Raw genomic sequence first — 20389 nt, forward strand, 5'->3', positions numbered from 1 at the left:
TGCAAGTGGATTCTTTATTGCTGAGCCACCAGGGAAGCCCCAACACTAATTAATGAGACACTAAATACCATTAAGATTTCTAAGTCCCTTTCACCTTTGAGCCTAGCTCTGCCACAGGACAAAAGAAGAGGGAGGCTAGCACAGAGCTGTGGGCAGGCTGTACAGTATGAAGAACCAGACTTCCAGAATCACGCATCATGTCCTGTCTTGTCTCCCTTCCTCCCGCCACAGGGCAGACCTGAACTTTCTTAGGGCTGGATTGTTTTTAAACCTGTTCTTTGGAACCCCAGGGTCCCTCATAATTGCTTCAGGCTCTGAGATGGGGTTTGCAAGGGAAGCCTGAGTTCTTGTATGTTTGATGAAATAACTGGACTTTTTTCATGCTTTAAATATGTGTGAGACAGTCATTTCTGAACCGTCTCTTTATCTTCTTTCTGTGATCATCTACTTACCATCTTCCCCAGGCAGTGTTGGTTGCCAAGCACAACTAAGCACTGGGCCAGAAAGTTCCCAGTCAAGTGTGGTTACCTACAGGCAGAAAACAGATCCCGTCTGTTACAGCAACCCAGATAAGGAGCCGTGTCAGAGGCTTTGTTGTTTATACAACCCTTAGAGTGTATCTTCTTTTTAACTTAGTTTATTATTTAACTCCCTCCAATATAAAATATTGGGCCACAAACTGGTTTCTGTGCGCTATAAACTCTTTGCTTTAAATGTCATTAAAATTTTACCACCAAATTAAGCTCCCTTGACTTTTCTTAAATAGGTGTTTGTGACTTTGAAAAATATGAGTTGTCTGGGTTAGAGAAAAGAAAGTGGCAGTAGGCTCAAGTTATTAAGCAGCAGAGGAAATATGACCCAATTTGATGTTTTTTTAAAGCAAGAGAGATGAGTCTGTGAGTTTAAAGATTTTGTAGAATAAACAAGTTTTTGCAAAATCTTCCTGTGGTTCTCTCACTCCATCCCCACCCTGTCCTCCACACCCAGCCAGTAATCTTTCCGCAGAACCTATCTGATCACCAGATTCCCTTGCTTAAAGCTGTGAAGTTCAAACTCCCTGGGCCACCCTGGGTTCTCCCATGACCTGCTCTCTCTGAGCTCATTTCTTCTCTCCACCTCCCTCCCTTAAAGAGCCACCCCATTGCAACAAGTAGGCCTTTGCTGCCCCCATGTCCTGTTTAAAAGCTCACCAGCACCCTCCACTGCGAAGTGCTTCTTCCTTCAAGAGATAAGTTCAAAACCACCTTTCATGGTTTCCTGAAAGGAAAACCTGGACCTTCCTCTCTGGCCAGTAGCACTCAGCTGGCACTTTCCCCATGACAGCGATCAGAGTATGGAATGTCGATTTACAACACGTGTTTCCTGGCCCCTGTCTTAGCGCAGTTCTTTTTTTTCTTTTTTTTTTTTTTAGCGCAGTTCTTGACCCACAATAGACACTGTCTAAATGGTTGCTAATAAATGAACCCTTGGGTTAAATACAGCTTTCCTCTCCTCTGAGCACTTTGAAGGTACTCAGAAAAGGAAAAGGACATGACTAAAGGGTAGATGGTTTAAATGGAACACAGCACCATCCACCCTGTCTGGGGTCACTCCTGGCTACTGGGATGGAGAAAGCACGAAGAGAGACCTGGATCCCAGCACTGCTCTGGAGCTGCTGAGAATTCTCTTATTCTTAACAGGGCCAGCTGCTTCATTTGTGGGGCCCAGTATAAAAATGGAAATATGGGGCCCCTGCTCAAAGATTATTAAGAAAGTCAATATGTGACAGCAGAGCATTAAACCATTCTGGGGCCTGTGCAGCTGCCCCAGTAACAGAAGCTGTGTCATGATCACAACATCTAGAAGTACAGGAGAGTAGGGAGGATGGCAGAAATTTTGGATCAATTTTTTAAACAATAGCTTTAAAATATATAAAATTGTTTTAAAAACTTATTTTTCTTGCCCCTTCATAAGGTGTCTCCAGTTTTGTTTGCTTATTTTCATTTACAGGTGCAGATTCTTTTAAAAAGTAAATCACTTTGTTTCACATTATTTTAAGGAAAATACCACATATGCTTCATTAGTTCTTAAGAAATGCCATGATCCACAACCTTACCACTTAGCTTTGAATGAAGCAACACATTATTGCACTTCCTTCATTTAATCCCAAAATTTCAGGAGGGGCAGGGGGTGGGAGAGACTGGCTTGGCTTTCATGGGATTATGTTAACATGAAATATTTTTATCATCCTTTTGTGAATTTTAAAAAAAACTTTGCATCATTTATTCTTCATGCAAAAGCATCCAATCTGCCAAACGTGACTTTATTTCATAGCAAGATTAGCAAATTGGAAATTGTGACATTTAAACCCTAAATTAAGTTTATCATATCAGATGGATGATGAAACATATATGGCTAATATAAATGAATGAAGATTTATGGTCTTTTCAAAAGCCAACTACTTTGAAATGGTTAAGTTGATTTGCACTGCTGCAAGTTCTCCAGCAGGGGAAGGACATGCAGAGTGCCACATGTCCAGCATCTCCCAGTGGGGGTCTACAAAGCGCCTACCTGTCTTTGTCTCCCTCCTTGGGACAGAGGCAAAGGGACCACACAGCATCAGTGACCACAGCACTGAGATGCAACAGGGAGTGGGGCTGCCCATGAAGCCAGACCAGTGGACCAACACCAGGTCCCAGCCTTCCTTTTAGGGCTGTCCTCTTACGTGCCCCCATGCTTAGCTGTTTCCCTGTCCTTTTTTATTAGTTCAAAACCTAGAGAACCTAGGGATAGGGCTAAATCCCTGAAACAAAATACTTGTACTCTAATTTCTCCACAATGTAAAATTTTCACTGCTTAGGTTCATCTGTAATCTGATTGTGTCAGAATTCTTAAACCAGTGAGCTCGGTATTCTTGTCTCCAAATGAGATGATTTACTACCTACTTCCTATAGCCCCTCAAAAGTTCGCAAGAGAACGCATGTGGGGTGGAGGTGGCTGGTAGAGGAGGTGCTCAAATCAAATCCCACTTTTGTGGTCTGGGGCTTTTGTGTTACTGAGAAGACAGGGTTGCTGAGGGTAGAAGAGAAAGTGACTCTCAAAACCATTTCACGGACAGAAACGTTCATAGGTCAAACTCAGACTGCGGGGCTCCGGCAGAGCCTAATCTGTACAAGTCTGTCTGCAGATGACTGCACCTGCTGCTCCTTAGATTCCCTCACCTGCGAAGAAACACGCACACAGACACCCACTTGCTCAGCTGAAGATGCCTGTAACTCAGAAGAAATACATACACCAGAAGCAACCTAACTGCACAGAACACACACACAGCCGGTCCCTTAGACGCTTACCTTGCAGGGCTCATACACTGGCGTGCTGAAGGTGTGTGCGTGGAAGGGAACTGTGTAGACTGAGCAGGGCTGGCAGGAGGTGACCGTGAATAGGCAGAACGGACCACAGAAACCCACATTTGCACACACAGTAATAATATTTTACTTTAACAAGCTCCAGGGACATTTCATAGCTTTTCAAATGACTCTAACTTTGGCCTTCTTAAATACTTCACACCATTACACTGGCCCTCACAAAAATTCCTAGTAAAGACCATGAGCTGCCTCCAGAGATGAGGCCATGGGGACCAGGACTGCTCTTCTGCCTACAGCTAAGATTTCATGCCCGAGACAGGAACAGCACTGGATCAATCTACAAGAGTAGTTACTCCTCAACAGCAAGCAATATGCTTCATCTGCAAAAGCACTTTTCTATACTTTCCCTAACTTTCACCCTGTTGATCAATTCTGATACAACGGCGCTACGTTTCTGGGTCAATGGCAACCACTATGCCTAATACTCAGCAAACAAACAGGAATCCAAATGCACAAAAAAAAAGGCAATCCAATTTTGTAAGAAACAATATATTTTATTTTTCTGACACCACAGCTCTGGTGAGTGGTTTTGTACCAAATTTAATGGAGGTTACACAGAACGTTTTACGCATGGGAGGGGGAGGAAAGGGAAGGAACCACAAAATTAAAAACAGAAAAACAAAATCCTGAATAGCTTTTAGCATCTGTTCCACTCCCACATTAATAAAATTCACTTGGGAATTCCTAATAAAAGGAGAACAGAAAATAAGGTGGGCAGGGAAGGGTAGGATGGGGAAGAAGACGAAGGGCAAAGACAGTCGAGCATCCCCAAGACAGACCTTTCCCTCCTGGAGCCGGGACGATGCTCGGCATGGAAGGTGAGGCTTGCTTAGATTTATTTCCCCAAAGTATCACCGTGTATTGCAGCTGCCAAAGGGAAAGAGAGGAGGGAAGCAGGGGCTCACCAGTGAGGGACACAACAGGGGGAAACTCACTCAACCAAGAGACGGGGAAGGAGAAGGGAGGGAAAACAAGAGAAAAATGTGCAGGTGGGTCTGTAGACTGGGAGAGGCAGACAGTGCTGAGAGCACTTAAACTGAAAAACCAATGTCCTAAGCGTCATTATTTTTAAAAAGAAAAATCTCCCCCTCCCCCCACCCCTCGCTGAACTTAGTTCCTTTTTTTGTGCTTTTCATTAATACTCTGCTCTGAGGTTGTAGTTTGGTTTTTCTATACACTGGAGTTGAAAGAAAATAGTCCAAAGGTCTGAAGATGGATTCTCCACCTAAAGTAAACAGCCCAGCATTCCTGTTCTCCTCTTGTCCCAAAGACTAAAGTCTCTGCTAAAATCCCTTTTACAATATAGTACAGTACACAAAAAAATAAAGCCCCAAGCAAAAACAAAACCAGAAAAGAATCCTGGGAGAAGCCAAGTCCAAAGGACGTAAACATACAGAGAACGGTGCGACACGTGACCCATGGCGATTCTCAAAGCACGGCTACAGATTCCCCAAAGGAGGTGCCATCACGGGATACCCAAGTCCACAAAAATAATTTTTAAAAAATAAATCTTAAAAAAAACACACCTGTTGATTAAATGAATAATTTGTTTTCAGATAAATCCATACATTCTCGAGTTCCCCCCGCCCCCAAAGCAGCCCTTGGGTCTCTGTTCTCCTATTGCATGACCAACAGTGCTCCTGGAACGCCCTCATAGCAGCTCTCAGGACCTGGAATCTCATCTCAACAAGGATGGGCACATCCAGTCTTAGCAGCTTAAAACATCATGTTTCCTGGGTTGCCAGGTCCTTGGCTGAATCCACCCATGCCCACGTCAGCGGCCATGCCCCGGGGCCTCATCTGTGGGGGGATCATGATGTTCTGTTGGGGTCCCATCATGCCCTGCATGGACATCATCATGCCTGGAGAGCCCACAGGCCCAGGGTGAGTGTAGAGCCCAGCAGGCCCCCGATCCTTGCCAGGAATCATGCCCACGGCAGCAGCGGGATTGCTCATCAGGGTGGGCTGGCCGGGCATTGTAGATTGTGCTGGTGACATCATCCGATGGTGAGGTCCCATCATGCCTTGCTGGAGAAAGGCTGGTGGTCTCATAGGGTTGTGGCCTGGCATGGATGGAGCTGTACCAAGAGGGATGTCTGGAGTTCCCACGGGCCCTGGACCTCCCATGCCAGGTAATGCTAGTCCCATTCTGGGGGCTTGTTCGCCCATCATCCCCTGCATGTGCGAAAACCCAGGTCCGGGACCCTGGGGCTGTTTACGGCCTGGGACTTCCCCTCGAGGGAAATATTGCAGTGTCTGGCTAGGCTTCTCAGATGGGATAATGCGAGACAGGTCAAACTCAGGTATTCCGGTGGCTCCAGGTCGGATGACCTCCTGTAGATCTGGGTCTGTAAACACTGAAGGCATGCTGTTTCCCAGGACAGCGAAGGAGTCAGGACCCCCCGGGCCTCCAGGCTTGCAAAGTGCTGCATCTGCTGAACTTTGGGGCAGGTTGCTGGGGCGGCCAAGAGGCCCTTCTCCTGGGAAACCCATCCCTCCTGGGAAGTTGCCCTGCCCCCCACTGGGGCCATTGTGAGGAAACGGAACCTGCTGTGGAGGAGACTGAACTGGAGGGAAACCCTGGGGAAAACCCATGCGTCCTTGAGGTACCATTGGAGGCTCCTGGGACCCATGCCCCATGATAGGATTGTGTGACATCAAACCAGGCCCCATAGGGACTCCATGAGGAGGTATGTTGGGTCCCATGGCGTTCGGAGAGGGCATCTGATTGGAGTGAGAAAGTGGCTGGGTCATTCCCATTGGGCTGAGGGTTGGCATTGGAACCACGGGGTTTGGACCTGAAATTCGAGGATTCTGTGTATTAATGCCCATTCCTAGAAAAATAAAGATATCAAAGGAATCAATTTCACCAAAAGTAACTCAGAAAAACTATTATAAATCAAATTAACAAAAAAAGTTACTATGCATCAAATGTGCATGGGACTGAGCTGAGAAAATGCACAATGCACAATCTACCCTCAGGAAGATTACAATACATTTGGGGGCACACAAACCAACAGCTCCACAAGACAATGTATTTATTACTGAGCTTTAAACTGTATGACATATATGTATATAGAAGACACCTAGAAAGAAAGTCTCCTGAGTGAAAAGTTACAAGTTAATACACAAATGAGTACAGTCTTCTTCATTGGAGGTACTGAATTGGGAAGAAAACAATTTGCCTAGATGACCTGCAGTACGGTCCTTTTTGGAGAAAGAGGATTCATCAGTCCTACAAGTCCAAGAATCAGAAGTAACAGCAACGAGGAAACCAAACAGGCCTTTTTCAATTGATAAAGTGGCATCACCCTTTCACACTGCCTTACAGGGAGAGCATTTAAAACTCTAGATTATATAAAATGGTGAAGAAAAGCTAACTTTTAATGGAAAACACACAGGTTCTACCATGGCCTCTGGGACATTTAAATATTTGGTCTCTCCATGAAGTTAACCACCGAGTATGGTAAGAATGATGCTTGTGCCATCCACGGAGCATGCCCTCACCTGACTGATGATAAAAAGCATTCTTAACAATCAGAATGGAACTGGAACGAGAAACCCATGGCTGAAGTTATTATGGTCTCTTTGTTGACCACCTTTGCCCTCCCACATCATTTCCCGTTAGTGAGATTTGGGGAGATGGGAGGTGTAGGAGTGAAGGAGAACAGAATGAGGAGAGAAGGGAGGAATTTTTATTTTCTCTTTAGGCCTAAAGAAAGTGCTTCTCTAGGAAACAGAGGTTTTCTCCATTGTCTGAAATCCTGTGGCTGCTTGTGGTTTGAGGCTGCCCTTTCAGGAAAATAGTTGAGGACTCAAGACATTCCTATCAGCATATTAAAAAGATACTGCTTTCAGTCTCGCTCCAGGAGGAGCCACCTAAAAATAAGCACATCGAGGTACACAGAAGCATCAGAACTTCTGTAAGAAAATGACAAGAACTCTAAAGAAATTTGCTTTCTTATCCACAAACACAGAATAAGCTAATCCAAAAAAGTGTTATTCTCTTCCTCTAGGCAAGACATTTAGTTTTACTGAAACTAACTCAGATGATATACTTTTTCAATCTGCTGAACATCCAGCTTATTGAGGTCTACAGATATCAAGAAAACACCTCAAGACGTTTTTCTTTTGTCAACAGCAATAGGGCCATATCCTATCTTCCTGATTTCTTACCTGGCATATTATTCATTGATGGCAAGTTGGGAGAACGAGCTGGAGGGGAGTCATCATCTGAGCTGGCCACGGTCTTGATGGCGTCGTGGTATAACGGGGTAGAACTGGGCATTGCAAACTTGGACATTCGAGACATCATAATAGACAGTGGGTTCTGGGAAAGGGTCGGCTCTGGAGGCATGGTGTAAGGTGTACTAGAGGGAAGACTTCCCGGGATACTCACAGAGACAGACTGGCTGGCTGTAGGAGGTGGGGGGCCACCTAAGAGAAGGCAAAATAAAACAGGGCAGGGAATTAGATTCTCCTGAAGGTTCTTGGGCCTGTGATTCTGAACTAGCAGGGAATGAGACAGATGAATGGGACAGTGTTATTAGACCCAGGACATGAATCATCAGTCTTCTAGTCAAGCTCCGTGTGTGTGCAGAGGGAGATGGCAGCATACGATGGAGGTGACAGCTCAGCAGATGGCAGGACAACGCACCAAGGATGCGTGAGAAATATTAGCTCAAACTTGGGAAAACCACGCCTCACAAATTCCTTCACTGAAAACAATGGGAAATAAGTGGATCTCTTACCCTTGCCAACCACAATTCAGAATTTGCCTCTGGCGTTAAGTGTGCTTGGAAGCCAGATGAGCCATCCCACCTCAGGTACTGACCAGAGTATCCTACACATGCTCCTGACTGATTTCCTCCACCAAGATGTCTGCACTCAAAAGGTCTGAGGGGGCCACTCTGCTGGACTGCTTTGTAAAGAACTGCTACCCAATGGAGAGGCACACTTTAACCTGGTAGGATAAATCTCCTACCTCATTCTGATTCTAGTCTTTCTCAAGTGGAGACAGCACAGACCTAGTATTTATACCTCAGTGCTCATCTACTGACCGCCTCCGGTCCTGTTCACAAAACCACCATCATCAGTAAGAACTTCCCCCAGGAAGTAAATACTAATAAATTGCAGCTGATCTGTGAGAATAGCAGTCTAACATGGAGAAGGTTTCAGAAACTGTTTCAATGGTTGACACATATTTACAAGAACCACTCAAGTCTCTCAGCAGTCTCCCCTCTTTGCTTGGGATGACACTCACTCTCTTAACACAAAGACAGACCTCTGAAGTAAGTGGGGCTGATGTTTAAAGGAAACACATTTATCCTTTAATCTTAACACATTTGTTAAGACATTTGAGTTCCCTGTGAAAATGTAAATCGTTCAGTGAAATGATATGCATTTCCCATTCTCCTCCCAGTCCTATCCCATAAACATATCTTGCACTAAAGCCCATGAATCTTCACCAGGATTGGACACTTGAGCATAACCCCATGGGAGTACCAACTCTGCACCTTGCCACAAATACATCCATCTTGGCAAAAGCCCCCTCCTTTGGCTGCATAATCAGGACACCAGTTTTCTTAAAGTATGTAAACCAGGCTTTCACAATCTCTGGCTATAGGTGCAACTGTGAGGATGAGAACATACTGACCTGACTCTACACTTGCCAGCATGGCTGGGGAGGCCATGGTGAGGGGCGCTTTGTGGTTTGGAGGGATCCCAGGACTCTGAAGAGGAGGTTTTGGAGACGAGGTCCATCCAGGTGATGGGGCAGGAAGTGATGGAGACTTGAGGTGAACAGGCGAAGCAGCAGCAGACCCCAAGACGGGCGGGGACTTAATGGAAGCAGCGGCAGCTGGGCCCGCCAGCATGCCTGCCAGCTGCGATGGAGTCTGGGGGGACTTGAGGTTCCCCGAGGGTGAGCCCAGCATCGGTGACTGGACTTGGCGCATCGTGGGAGATTTCAGAGGGTTGATGCCTGGGGAATGCACCTGGCTGCCTGCCACAGATATATCCACGGGCTTCCGCCCCAGGCCGCGCTGAACGGGAGGAGCTGTGTTGAGGCTAGTGGGGTTACTGGAAGGGTTGAGAGGTAGTGGTGGCATATGACTGAGCCGGCTGTTAGTCCTTTGGTCGGGCCCCATGGGTTCTCTGAGATTCCGCAAGCCACTGTTGCTGCCTGGACCCTGAGACATGGGGAGGAACGGCCTGGGGCCCATGCCATACTCTTGCTGCGGGTGCTCACCGAACGGCAAGGGCACCATCTTCTGCTGAGCAGGCAGCATGTCCGCGCCACCTGCACGGAGCTTCAGCATCTCCTCGGGCCCCGCCCCAGCCTCTCTCATCTTCTGAGGTATCATCTGAGAGTTGGATCCCATGCTGACATTTAAACTGACATCTCCCTTCATCCCACTGGGAACCATCCCAAACTCGAGTTCCCGGCCAGGGCCCAGCTGCGGGGGCATTCCTTTTGGAAAGTCACCCCTGGAAGGGCTCAGTGGGCCCTCCACTGGTATTCGTGGGAAAATGGGATTATTCCCTGGCTCCACATGGCGCTGGGAGCCTGGGATCATCCTGTTCATCTCCATTCCAGGCCTGATGCCTTCCACGCTCATCCCCGGGGGCAATCCCAGCTGCTTCTCTGCCAGCTGCTGTTGAAACATCTCTTCAGACAATCCTTGGGGGTTTGGGAAGCGCTCCCCTCGGCCAGGACCACTGAAGACGCCCTGGCCAGGCGGGAAGTTTCGACCGTCTGGGATTTTTGGCACATCGTCTGGCCAGCTGACTGCAGAAAGACCTGGTCGCGATGCCGGGTTGGGGACATTGGGCCCCTCCATCTCAGAATTCATCATTCCTGCAAATCCAGGGAGGCGCATTTGGCTCCCTGGCATGTTGGGGTGGGGAGCCATGGCTCTTGGGGGCAGAGAATGGGGCATGTTGATCCCATCGGCAAAGGGCTCTGAGCCCCCAGGCCCCCAGGCCTCACCAGGGGTCATCTGGTACGGAGGGGGGGGCCCTCGGACCACTCCCCGAGGCCCGTGCTGATGGACCATCATGTCCTGGAGGGAGCACTGCTGCACGACCACTTGCTCCTGCTTCCTCCTCTTCTCTTCGTAGAACTCCTGCTGCAATTTCAGCCACGCTATCTGCTCAGGGGTCATGTGATCCAGGTGGTCGGGTCCGATGGGCCCAGACTGGGAGTTCATGGAGGGTGGAACCATTTCATCTGGAGAAAAGGGCACATCTCTGTGTCCTTGAGGGCCAAATGGAGCCCCCACGTCTGTCCGGGGCCCAGGTCCCTTACCTAGGCTTTGGGATTGAACCATCATGGCCTGTATAGGCCCTTCTGGTTTTTTCTGAGGTCCATCTAATACCCCAGTGTTCTGCTGGGGTCCCCCACTCTGTCCTCCTGGGAATTCCTTCTCATCGGGGAAAAGCATTCGCTGGATATCTCTGAGCGTTTGTAAGGAGCGCTCCCGGTGCTCCAGCTGCTCCTGAGATAGTCCATCAGGGTTCTCCCCCAGTGTGGGGGGCTCTCCACTGGACACCGGCGGAGGCGGGGGGGCTTTGGGATCTGCTGAAGAGCTATTGCTCCCCTGGGAGACAGGGGTCACGGCTCGGTTGTTGGGCGTTGAGTTTGGCCCGGTGCTGTCTGGGGGCAGTGGAGTGGAGCCGGCAGGGCTGCCGACAGAAGGGATCAGTTTGTTTTCTACCCCAGGACTGTCCCGGTCCAGGGGACGCGGGGGGGCGGCAGGCTTGGGTGCTGGTGCCGGAATGGGGGGAGTTGGCTGCAGCCTGGTGTTCTGGGAAGAATTCTGGTCCTGGTTGGCTGGAGCTGGGGGCTGTTGTGGGAGAGGTTTCGGATCATTTCGAAGGGCAGATATCTGTGTGTTCTGAAGATAAACGAGATTTTAAAAATCATTGGTAAATTGAACAGAAGGGCAATGAAAAGAGCATGATATGTTATAAAGGACTGGTCCCAGCCACATAAATCTACACTGACACTTGGTATAGAAACTGCTCATGTACAAACCCCATGGACATGAAGACATTTTGATTTCTTCCCTCACATTTTACTGTCAAACGGTATCCTCTTTCCCAAGCTGAAGATTAGGTTTCAATAACTTTATAAGCATGCCAAGGGAAAGCCACTCTGCTGGAGTGAATACATCTGAGTATCTATTTCGAGGAACAGGTTTGATATCACATGTCTACTACGTGTTTTTGATTCAGGGAGAGATTAGTTTCTTGGTATGTGGGAGGCTGTACCTAACACCTTTTTCTTTCCCTGAAAGTATAAATGGGTATGTAGACTTCTCACTGTCAATCAAAGAGCCTGACGTTTTCAACTGAAAAAGAAAGTCCCTGTCACTTCCAGCTCAGTACTCCACCAGCCAGAGGCGGCAGGTGAGGCTGCTCCACTTCACCGTCTCCCCTGGCACGGTGACTAGTGAAGCACTCCTCTCCTTTAGTTTCCAAGGGGCCTGACATCTCCGATTTCTGTTTTCAGTTTGTGATCACTGATTCAATATTTGATAAGAACTTGCACATTAACTGCAGTAAGATAATCTGTAGGCAAGAAACATCTGTGAAGAAATCTGAGGCTAGCTTGTGGTGTCTCTTGATCTGTTCTTTCCAAGAGACAGCACATGGCCCTTTCTACAGGCTGGATGAGTGTCTTATTATTTATTAAGTACCAATACCACATTTAAGTCCTGGATAAAGGTAGGCTCGCCTGTAAGAGGTGACATGGATGTTGTCAGTGTTTGGAAGAGGGATATAAAATGTTCTGCATCTATGCCTTGGCCCTGCTGGAGGTTCGGGTACTAGAGAAGGGCAGTACTGAAGAATAGAAGGGCCCAGCCTACCCCTCCATCAAGGGATCTCGAGAGCAGCAGGATCCCTTTTTGATGTTCACTTCCTTCTACCTGTTCACTTAATCCAGTCTGTATTTCCAAACCCCTAAGGCTCTTACTTACATCCCCACCTACTCTCTGGAATGTTTCTCAAGGTACACATTTGTACAGAAATCATTACATGTATCCCTGAACATGAACAGCTCACATTCTGTGGACATGTACATAAATGCTCCACTTGCTGGTATTCTCCATGCATCTATGCCTGCAGACCAAGAGTGAGGTGGGGCGGACTGGCTGAACCTAGATGACTCTGGACGTCACAGTGTCCTCGGTGTCTCTGACTATTTAACTGGAGTCTGGAGGTCACCTTAATTTTCTCTCCAGAGCCAGTTTACGTTTGGTTTTGTTGGCCAGGCTGTGTTTGTGCGTTAAGGGTGGATACTCATTTCCTAGAAGGGTGACTGTGACGGAAGAAATGGTTTAGTACCACTCTTTTTATTTTAGATTTGGAGCAATGGTGACTGGACTATTCCCAATACCCTCCTTAACTCCTCTTCTGATTTCATTTTAGTACTAGAGGAGGTGGAGGTAAAAACTGTATGAAGATCTGTCATTAAGTCAATAAAACACTGGTTTGAGCTGCAATTGTGCCCTATATATTCCAGAACAATATAAAATATAAATACTTCTAAAGTATAAATTAAAAATATATACACTTAAAATATTACATATACACTTCTTCTACCCTTTAGTGGAGATACAGAGAGACATGAAATTCCTTTGCTTGGTCTAGGAAAGCCCAAGCCCTGCTATGTCACAGGAAGGCAGCCTAAGTTCTCATACAACATGGACAAAATGTCATCTATTCTATACTGAATTATCACCTCATTTAACTTTTCCCATGTTTAAGACTCATCCCAGTTTTATATTTCATGCTTCCTGAAAGCAGGGATTGTGTCTTGAACCTCTAGTGTCCTCACACCACTGGGTGCAATGCCTTGACAATCTGAGACACAAGGAACACCGTTTGGTTCAATTTGAGACACTACGTATGTTAAACAACCACTGCACGCATGTTCTAATGTAGTTTACAGCAGGTGCTTAAGTTCCAGAGAGGAAACAAACATTAACTGTAATTTTGAAAATATCAAGCAATTAAAAACATTCAATGGTTCTCTCTGAAATAAATAAGAATCATTCTGAAAGCCACTGAGACTCTCATTATGGAATTATCAGCATGTACTCCAGTCCTGTAGGGCGGTAGTAAACTGTTTCTTCTGTCACAGTCTATAGGAAACCAGTGACCACCCTTAACTGTTGTTTTTCCTCTGTTCTTTAAGTAACTCAAGAGTGCCTGTTATTTTTTTTAATTCTGCTGTATATGCAGGGTCTGAATTCAGAATTTCCCAGAGAGGGCCACATTAAGGAAATCCTAAGATAGCCGTATGTCTCCTTTTTATTTTGCACCTCTTCTCTTCTAGTAATTCATCAACATATCAGCATGCTACCAGAAAAGGCCAGAGTGATGTGCTTAAAACTACACAACTAGGTTAAATGCTCAAAATATAGCTGATACCAAGACTATCTCCCTACTGAACCCTCATGGATTGTTGGTGGGGATGTATACCAGGGTAGGCACTACGGAAAACAGTGTGGAGATTCCACAAAGAATTACAAATACAACTAACATATAATCCAGCAATTTCACTCCTGGCTCTTTATCCAAAGAAAACAAAAACACCAATTAGAAAAGATATCTGTACACTTATGTTGTTCACTGCAGCATTATTTACAATAGCCAAGATATGGAAGCAACCTAAGTGCCCATTAATAGATGAATAAAGACTATATGGTGTACACACACACACACACAAAATGGAGTAGTACTTAGCCATTAAAAAAGAATGAAACCTTGCCATTTTCAAAAACATGGATGGACCTAGAGGGTATTGTGCTAAGTGAAATAAGTCAGAGAAAGACAAACATGTGGAATCTAAAAAAAACAAAGCAAATGATTAAACATAACTAAACAGGAACAGAGTCACAGATATAGAGAACAAACAGGTCATTTAAAGAGGAGGGGGGCCATTGGAGGAGGACATAAACAGGTGATGGAAGTTAAGAGTACAATCTTTCAGTTACAAAATAAATGAGTAATAGGTGTGAAATGTACAGTGTGGGGGATATAGTCAATAACTGTGTGATACCTTTGTACAGTGATACATGGTGACTAGACTTATGGTGATCACTTTGAAATGTATAGAAATATCATTTCACTATGTTGCACACCACAAACTAACACAGTATAGGTCAGTTAAACGTCACAAACAAACTCAAAGAAAAACAGATTAGATTTGTGATAACCAAAAGTGGGGGGACTGGGGGAGAGGGAATTGGAGGAGGGCAGCAATAAGGTATAAACTTCTAGTTGTAGGATAAGTAGGTACTAGGAATGTAATGACGGAGAAGGCAATGGCACCCCACTCCAGTACTCTTGCCTGGAAAATCCCATGGATGGAGGAGCCTGGTAGGCTGCAGTCCATGGGGTCGCTAAGAGTCGGACACGACTGAGCGACTTCACTTTCACTTTCCACTTTCATGCATTGGAGAAGGAAATGGCAACCCACTCCAGTGTTCTTGCCTGGAGAATCCCATGGACGGAGAAGCCTGGTAGGCTGCAGTCCATGGGGTTGCACAGAGTTGGACACGACTGAAGGGACTTAGCAGCAGCAGCAGCAGGAATGTAATGTATAACACAATAAATATAATTAATGCTGCTGTATGTTCTACATAAAAATTAAGAAAGTACACCTAAGAGTTCTCATTACAAGACAAAAAAAATTTTTTGTCTTAAATTTTGTATGTATATAAGATGATGATAATCATTTTGTAATGTATGTGAGTTAAAGTATACAGTACAGTTGGCTGTACACTTTAACTTACACAGTGCTGTCCACCAACTACATCTCAATAAAACTGGAAGAAGGAAAAAAAGATTATCAGTGAATTAATCATCTCCCACATTTAGAGTCACCTTATAACCTTTAAACCATTATTCCACTTGTAAGATGACATACCAGAGGGGCTGTGCTTCTCTCTGTCTTGCTGTTAGAGATGTTCTGGATGTGGAAAGAGACAATAGTTTCAACCTGGCCCTTCAATACAGCTTCTGCAGCCCTACAAAGAGAGAAGAGAGGCACACACTAGGACTTGTTTCTATTTCACTAACTGAAATTCTAAAGCATTTTAACCCCAGACCGAACTGGTATGAGAGAGGAAGAAGTATAAAGAACCACCGGCAATGCCCAGTGAGAAGAAATCAAGATAAAAAGGTTTTCATTACTTGTCTGTCATTTACTGTAACTCTTCTGAAATTTAAAAATAGCCATTAGCAAATCTCAAAAGAGGCATTAAACAACCCCAGGGTTTTTTCCTTTAAACCCGTCCACTCTGGTAGGTGTTTATAGAGAATCCTAGTTCAAAATCCCAACCCAAGAAGGGTAAAATGAATTCTCACACCTTATCATAATTTAAGGTTGCCAAGATTCACTCTATATCTTAATTTTAAAAATGTTAGATGAAAACAGTCAGAAAACTATATAGTGTATATTCACATTTTAAATAAACAAATATCCAGTGATGCATCTGTCTACTAGAAACGTTCGTAACAGTTACTTCTGTAAATTCTTGAGACTTTTTATTTACATTTTCTAATTATTCTAAAATGGACATGTATTACTTATTATGCCATTTTAAAAAGAATGTTGAGTTGCAGAACAGTGTGTGCTGTGCCATCGACCCTTTTCCTGTTTAAAAAAGTATATATATGTGTATCTGTATAAGCCTAAAAAGTTTCTCTGGAAGGAAAGCAAAGGAACTACCACCAATGGTTGCCTCTGGGAGTAGGGGAGTGGGGGTTTTATATTTTATTTTACTGTTTTCTGTAGTGTTAACCTTCAGTAATAAAACAAGTGGGCAAAAAAAAGGTCTCTTCAAAGGGAATAAAAATTTAGACGCCCAAACACGCAAGCCACACCAGCATCAAGACACAGCCATTAACTTACTTATTAGCCATCTCAGTAGAAAACACATACACCACTTTGGCAGGAGTCTTCTGAGCAGGTGTGGGCTCTGGGGCAGTAGTCTGGCCATGGGAGGGGGTGGAAGACCTAGGGACTGTAGCATTTGATGGGGTCATCGAGTGTGGTGTGTGCTGGGAATCCTGGGACTTTATGTGGTCAGCAGAATTACATTCTAAAAAAATAAAAAGATTAATGTTATAGAAAGTATAAAGCTTTCTTTTTTCTGCCAGCATTTATAGCATCATAATGCAAACACCTTGAAAATTTCAAGGAGGAAGTATCTTGTTAAGAGGAAATTCCTCTATTCATAAAAATACAAATACACTTCTCCCATTTAAATGACTAAGTACAAAGCACTCTTTCCCACATCCTTACTGCTCTACTACACATTCTTTGAAAAGTGTGCAGGTGCTAGTTGCTCAGTCGTATCCAACTCTTTGTGACCCCATGGACTGTAGCCTGCCAGGCTCCTCTATCACTGGAATTCTCCAGGCAAGAATACTGGAGTGGGTAGCCATTCTCTTCTCCAGGGGATATTCCCGACCCAGGGATTGAACCCAGGTCTCCTGCACTGCAGGCAGATTCTTTACCATCTGAGCACCAGGGTTTAGATATTAGCATAAATGTCCCTACTTCCTGGAAACCTTTTTTGGAACCTCCTGGGCTGGATGTCCCTGCTAGTTACACCCATAGCCCCCTAACTTCCCTTACTTCAGTGTTTATCAAATTTCATTGTAATTTTTTAAATGATCTGCTATCTAGGTGCATTTAAACCCTTGAGGATAGCAACTGTTTCAGTTTTGCTGACCGTAGCACCCCTAGCACCCAGCATAGTGCTGGTGCTCAAAACAGGCCTCCCACAAACAACCTGAAGAAGAAAGGAAAGACAGGGGAACAATTACAGAGGTACTCATTTCAAATTTGGGTTGGGGAGTCACCGTTTCACTCCCTGAATGTTAGTTTCACATTCTGGCCTACAGTTAAGATGTTTTATTTTACACTAAGTGAGGGAAAGCCTAGAGCATAGCCATGGGTCCCATGCCCTTCTGGGCTCACTCCACTGTGGTACCTACTGGATCTCTACCACATGGAGCCCCTCATTCCCGCCATGGTGAAACTGGCTGGGACAAATCTGGACTTGTGCCAGGACAGCCTCTTGTACCTACAACTGGCAAAATGGCAGCCAGAACGCATGCAACCCAAGTCTTGAAGGACTAATTTCATGGAGAAGAGGAAGAGTTGTCAGAAAAACTGCTCCAGTGTGGGCTCTGGCATAGATTAACTGGAGCTACTGGCTTGACACTCAAGTACACAAAAGCACGGAGACCAGAAACATCCATAAGTACATGGTTAGAGTCGTGCAACATTCTCAAACACTTGCATCCTCAAGGGCAAGAACTCAACAAGGTCGTTCCAAACTATTCTTCAGTTCGTAGGAAAATGACCAGAAGGAGTTCAATCTGCAACTCCGAGAACTCCTGGATCCAATTCCTACTCTCCCCACCTGGCTACTATTAGGCTCTCCGGCATCCATCCATGTCAGAGGCCCTCCCTCAGGAATACCTACTTCCCTCTGAGTCTCAAAGATCTTATAGACATACCTTTCATGTCAGAGTCATCGTTTGGAGTCCCAGGATCTCTCTGATCAAAGGAGTCGGCGGAAATACTTCGCTCCCTTTTCCCCTTGCCCTTGGCACCATTTCCAGCCCCATTCTTCAGCCCCATGCTCCCACCTGGGCCAGGGAGTGCTTTAGGGGTATGGCCCCCACTCTTGGAGTCACAGGGGGATGGCTGGGATTGGCTGGCTGAGCCCCCCTGTTTACCCTGATTGGAGAATTTGGAATCCAGCTGGGGGTTTCCAGATGGGGACATCACTGTAGGGGGACGGACCATCACCTCCTGCTTTGACTTAGGGCTACTAGAAGAGACAAATAACAAAGGGAGATCAGACACCGGACAAGACTGGGCAGCACAAATCAAAGAGGTCTGATTTCTATCACAGGTCAGGGAGACCTGGACAGCTAAAGTAACCACCCCACCTTTCACTTAAGCCGCTTGCTTGTTCTCTTCTCCCCATTCTCATCTCAGAGCTATCAACAGAGAGGAGGATTTGGGCAGAGTGGCCTGCCTCGTCTCAGGAACCCTAGAGTCACATGGGGACCCATCGCTAGGGCTTCTGTCAATAAAGGACAACGGTTTCTATGTACATAGAGAAATGACTCTCACACTAAGACTAGCTCAGAGTAAACAAACAGACATCGTTAAGATCAAAATACTACCCACCCCTCAGCTGATGAACAAGGAACAGCTGTAACAAGAGACTGGCTTCCCTGCTGGAAAATACGAGCAGGTCTGGGAGAGAGTGAGGAAACCCGCTGGTGACTGGCAGTCTGGGGAAACCCTCCAGGACACTAATCACCAAATAAGAGTATCACACCAGAGCAGACACACTAACCACTGCCTCCAGGGGAGGAGGAAGAAATTCTTTTAAGATATCAATTTTGCAGAACAGAGGAAAAAGCTTCACAGTGGGGGTCAGGGGCTGGTGTTTTAGTTCCAGAACCTTAGGCCTCCTCAACATTCCAGGTCTCAGTTTCCTCATTTGGCAAGTTTAGCACATTGTACTGGATGGTTTTTAATGTTTTGTTGAGGAGGGGGGCTATAATGAGGAGCAGTCAGGTAAGGATGGACAAATGAGTAACAGGAGAACGCTAACCTAAACTCTGACTCACTATTCTATCACTGTTTACTTGAGTCTTTTGCTTTTCCCATTTGGGTCTCATGATTCAACACACTGTTCCACCAGTTAGTGTTCAGGGTCCACTATGATGTCCCAAGGGGCAGCTGGGCCAGGCCCTAGGCCTCACCTCTGTGTGTTTCCTGACGGAGAGTTCCTCACTTTAGGGTTACTGGAATGCATTGATTGAAATCCTGAGCTTGCAGCCACAAACAGGGACGGGCTCACCGAGTTCCTCTCGGGCTGCAGCAGAAACAGCTGCTGGGGGCAGTGGCAGGGGCCCACTGCGTGCTGGGTGCGTCCCTTAGCGCTGGCTGCCTGCACGCCTTTTTCCTCTTTGTTTTTCTCCGCTGTGGAAGTGGGTCCTGTCCCCTTGCGGCTCCAGCATTCTCTGGGTGTGTGCCTCCGGCTGCCAAAGGAAAATCTCGCATCTCCAGGGCACACTGGGAAGAGAAACAGACATCCAACACCCTTGTAGCAGGACCAAGGCTAAAGCCCCACCTCGACAGTACAGAGGCAGATGGTTCCTCAGCTTCCCTCAGGGTGAAAGGAAAGGGCGATGTTCATATTCTGGCCAAAAGGCTCTAGTGCTACAGCAGCGGAAGAGTGACTAAGACTTTCTGCCAGGCATACAAGCCTCCCACCCAAGCATCATATACCAGGCATTTGTAAGCAGATGAGAAAAACATTTTTATCTTTAGCTGTGTATTCTCCCTTACATTTCTCTACTTCCAAATACAAAACCCTCAAAAACTTGGGTTTTTCTTTCTTCCAAACAATGCTCTGAAACCACTGGGTACTCCAAATCCATAGCAACTATCTGGTGCTTCACCTCTGATGGCACTGAAATGTAACAAACCCATCCCAATTTCAAACCATGAAACAAATTACTCTCTGTTTATATTCTCAGGGCCTCAGGGTGGGGAAGACATTAAAGGAGGTACTTCTGAAATCAACTATTGAGCCAATACCAAATACAATCAGTTCTGCCCCCTGATTTCTATGATCTTTCTATTAAATTATGCTGAGTATGTGTCCTGTGTTCTCACTGCTTAATGACAGGAGCTGTAGGCATGGGTAAGCAAGGGAATGATCCATAATGCGGAGGTGAAAGAACATCTTTGAAGACTAAGTTATTTTTTGAGCCAATTTGCAAGGCTAATTTGAAGCATAAAGGTCAAAAAAATATTCCCCAACCTAGTAAGAGAACAAATGAGAAAGCCCTTTATTTAGAGAAACCTAAACTGGTTCAGGGAAAACCAAGATACACTTCCATTCACTGCTCCTTCCAGGGCAGTTTCC

At 45.8% G+C, this 20389-nt stretch overlaps 2 protein-coding genes across 4 annotated transcripts; both read right to left on the minus strand.

Annotated features, from left to right (window-relative positions):
* Nucleotides 1-3877: 3877 nt before the first annotated feature.
* On the minus strand, nt 3878-19302 carry BCL9 (BCL9 transcription coactivator). 3 transcript variants are annotated; one of them, XM_061408842.1, is made up of 7 exons: nt 19218-19302; nt 18174-18268; nt 16333-16522; nt 15346-15445; nt 9061-11302; nt 7581-7841; nt 3878-6238 (listed from the first exon to the last, which is right to left on the minus strand). In XM_061408842.1, the coding sequence occupies exons 1-7, from the start codon at nt 19268-19270 to the stop codon at nt 5121-5123; spliced, it is 4059 nt and encodes a 1352-aa protein (XP_061264826.1). In that variant the 5' UTR covers nt 19271-19302; the 3' UTR covers nt 3878-5120. The 3 variants fall into 3 exon arrangements, with proteins under 3 accessions (XP_061264826.1, XP_061264816.1, XP_061264821.1); XM_061408832.1 differs by having other exon boundaries at nt 17952-18268; XM_061408837.1 differs by having other exon boundaries at nt 17952-18265; nt 19218-19301.
* A 9-nt stretch (nt 19303-19311) lies between these two features.
* Nucleotides 19312-19518, minus strand: LOC133242709 (uncharacterized). The gene has a single exon (XM_061408849.1). The coding sequence runs from the start codon at nt 19516-19518 to the stop codon at nt 19312-19314; it is 207 nt and encodes a 68-aa protein (XP_061264833.1).
* Between the last annotated feature and the right edge of the window lie 871 nt (nt 19519-20389).

Source organism: Bos javanicus, chromosome 3 (assembly GCF_032452875.1).
Source record: "Bos javanicus breed banteng chromosome 3, ARS-OSU_banteng_1.0, whole genome shotgun sequence".
Classification (NCBI taxonomy): domain Eukaryota; kingdom Metazoa; phylum Chordata; class Mammalia; order Artiodactyla; family Bovidae; genus Bos; species Bos javanicus.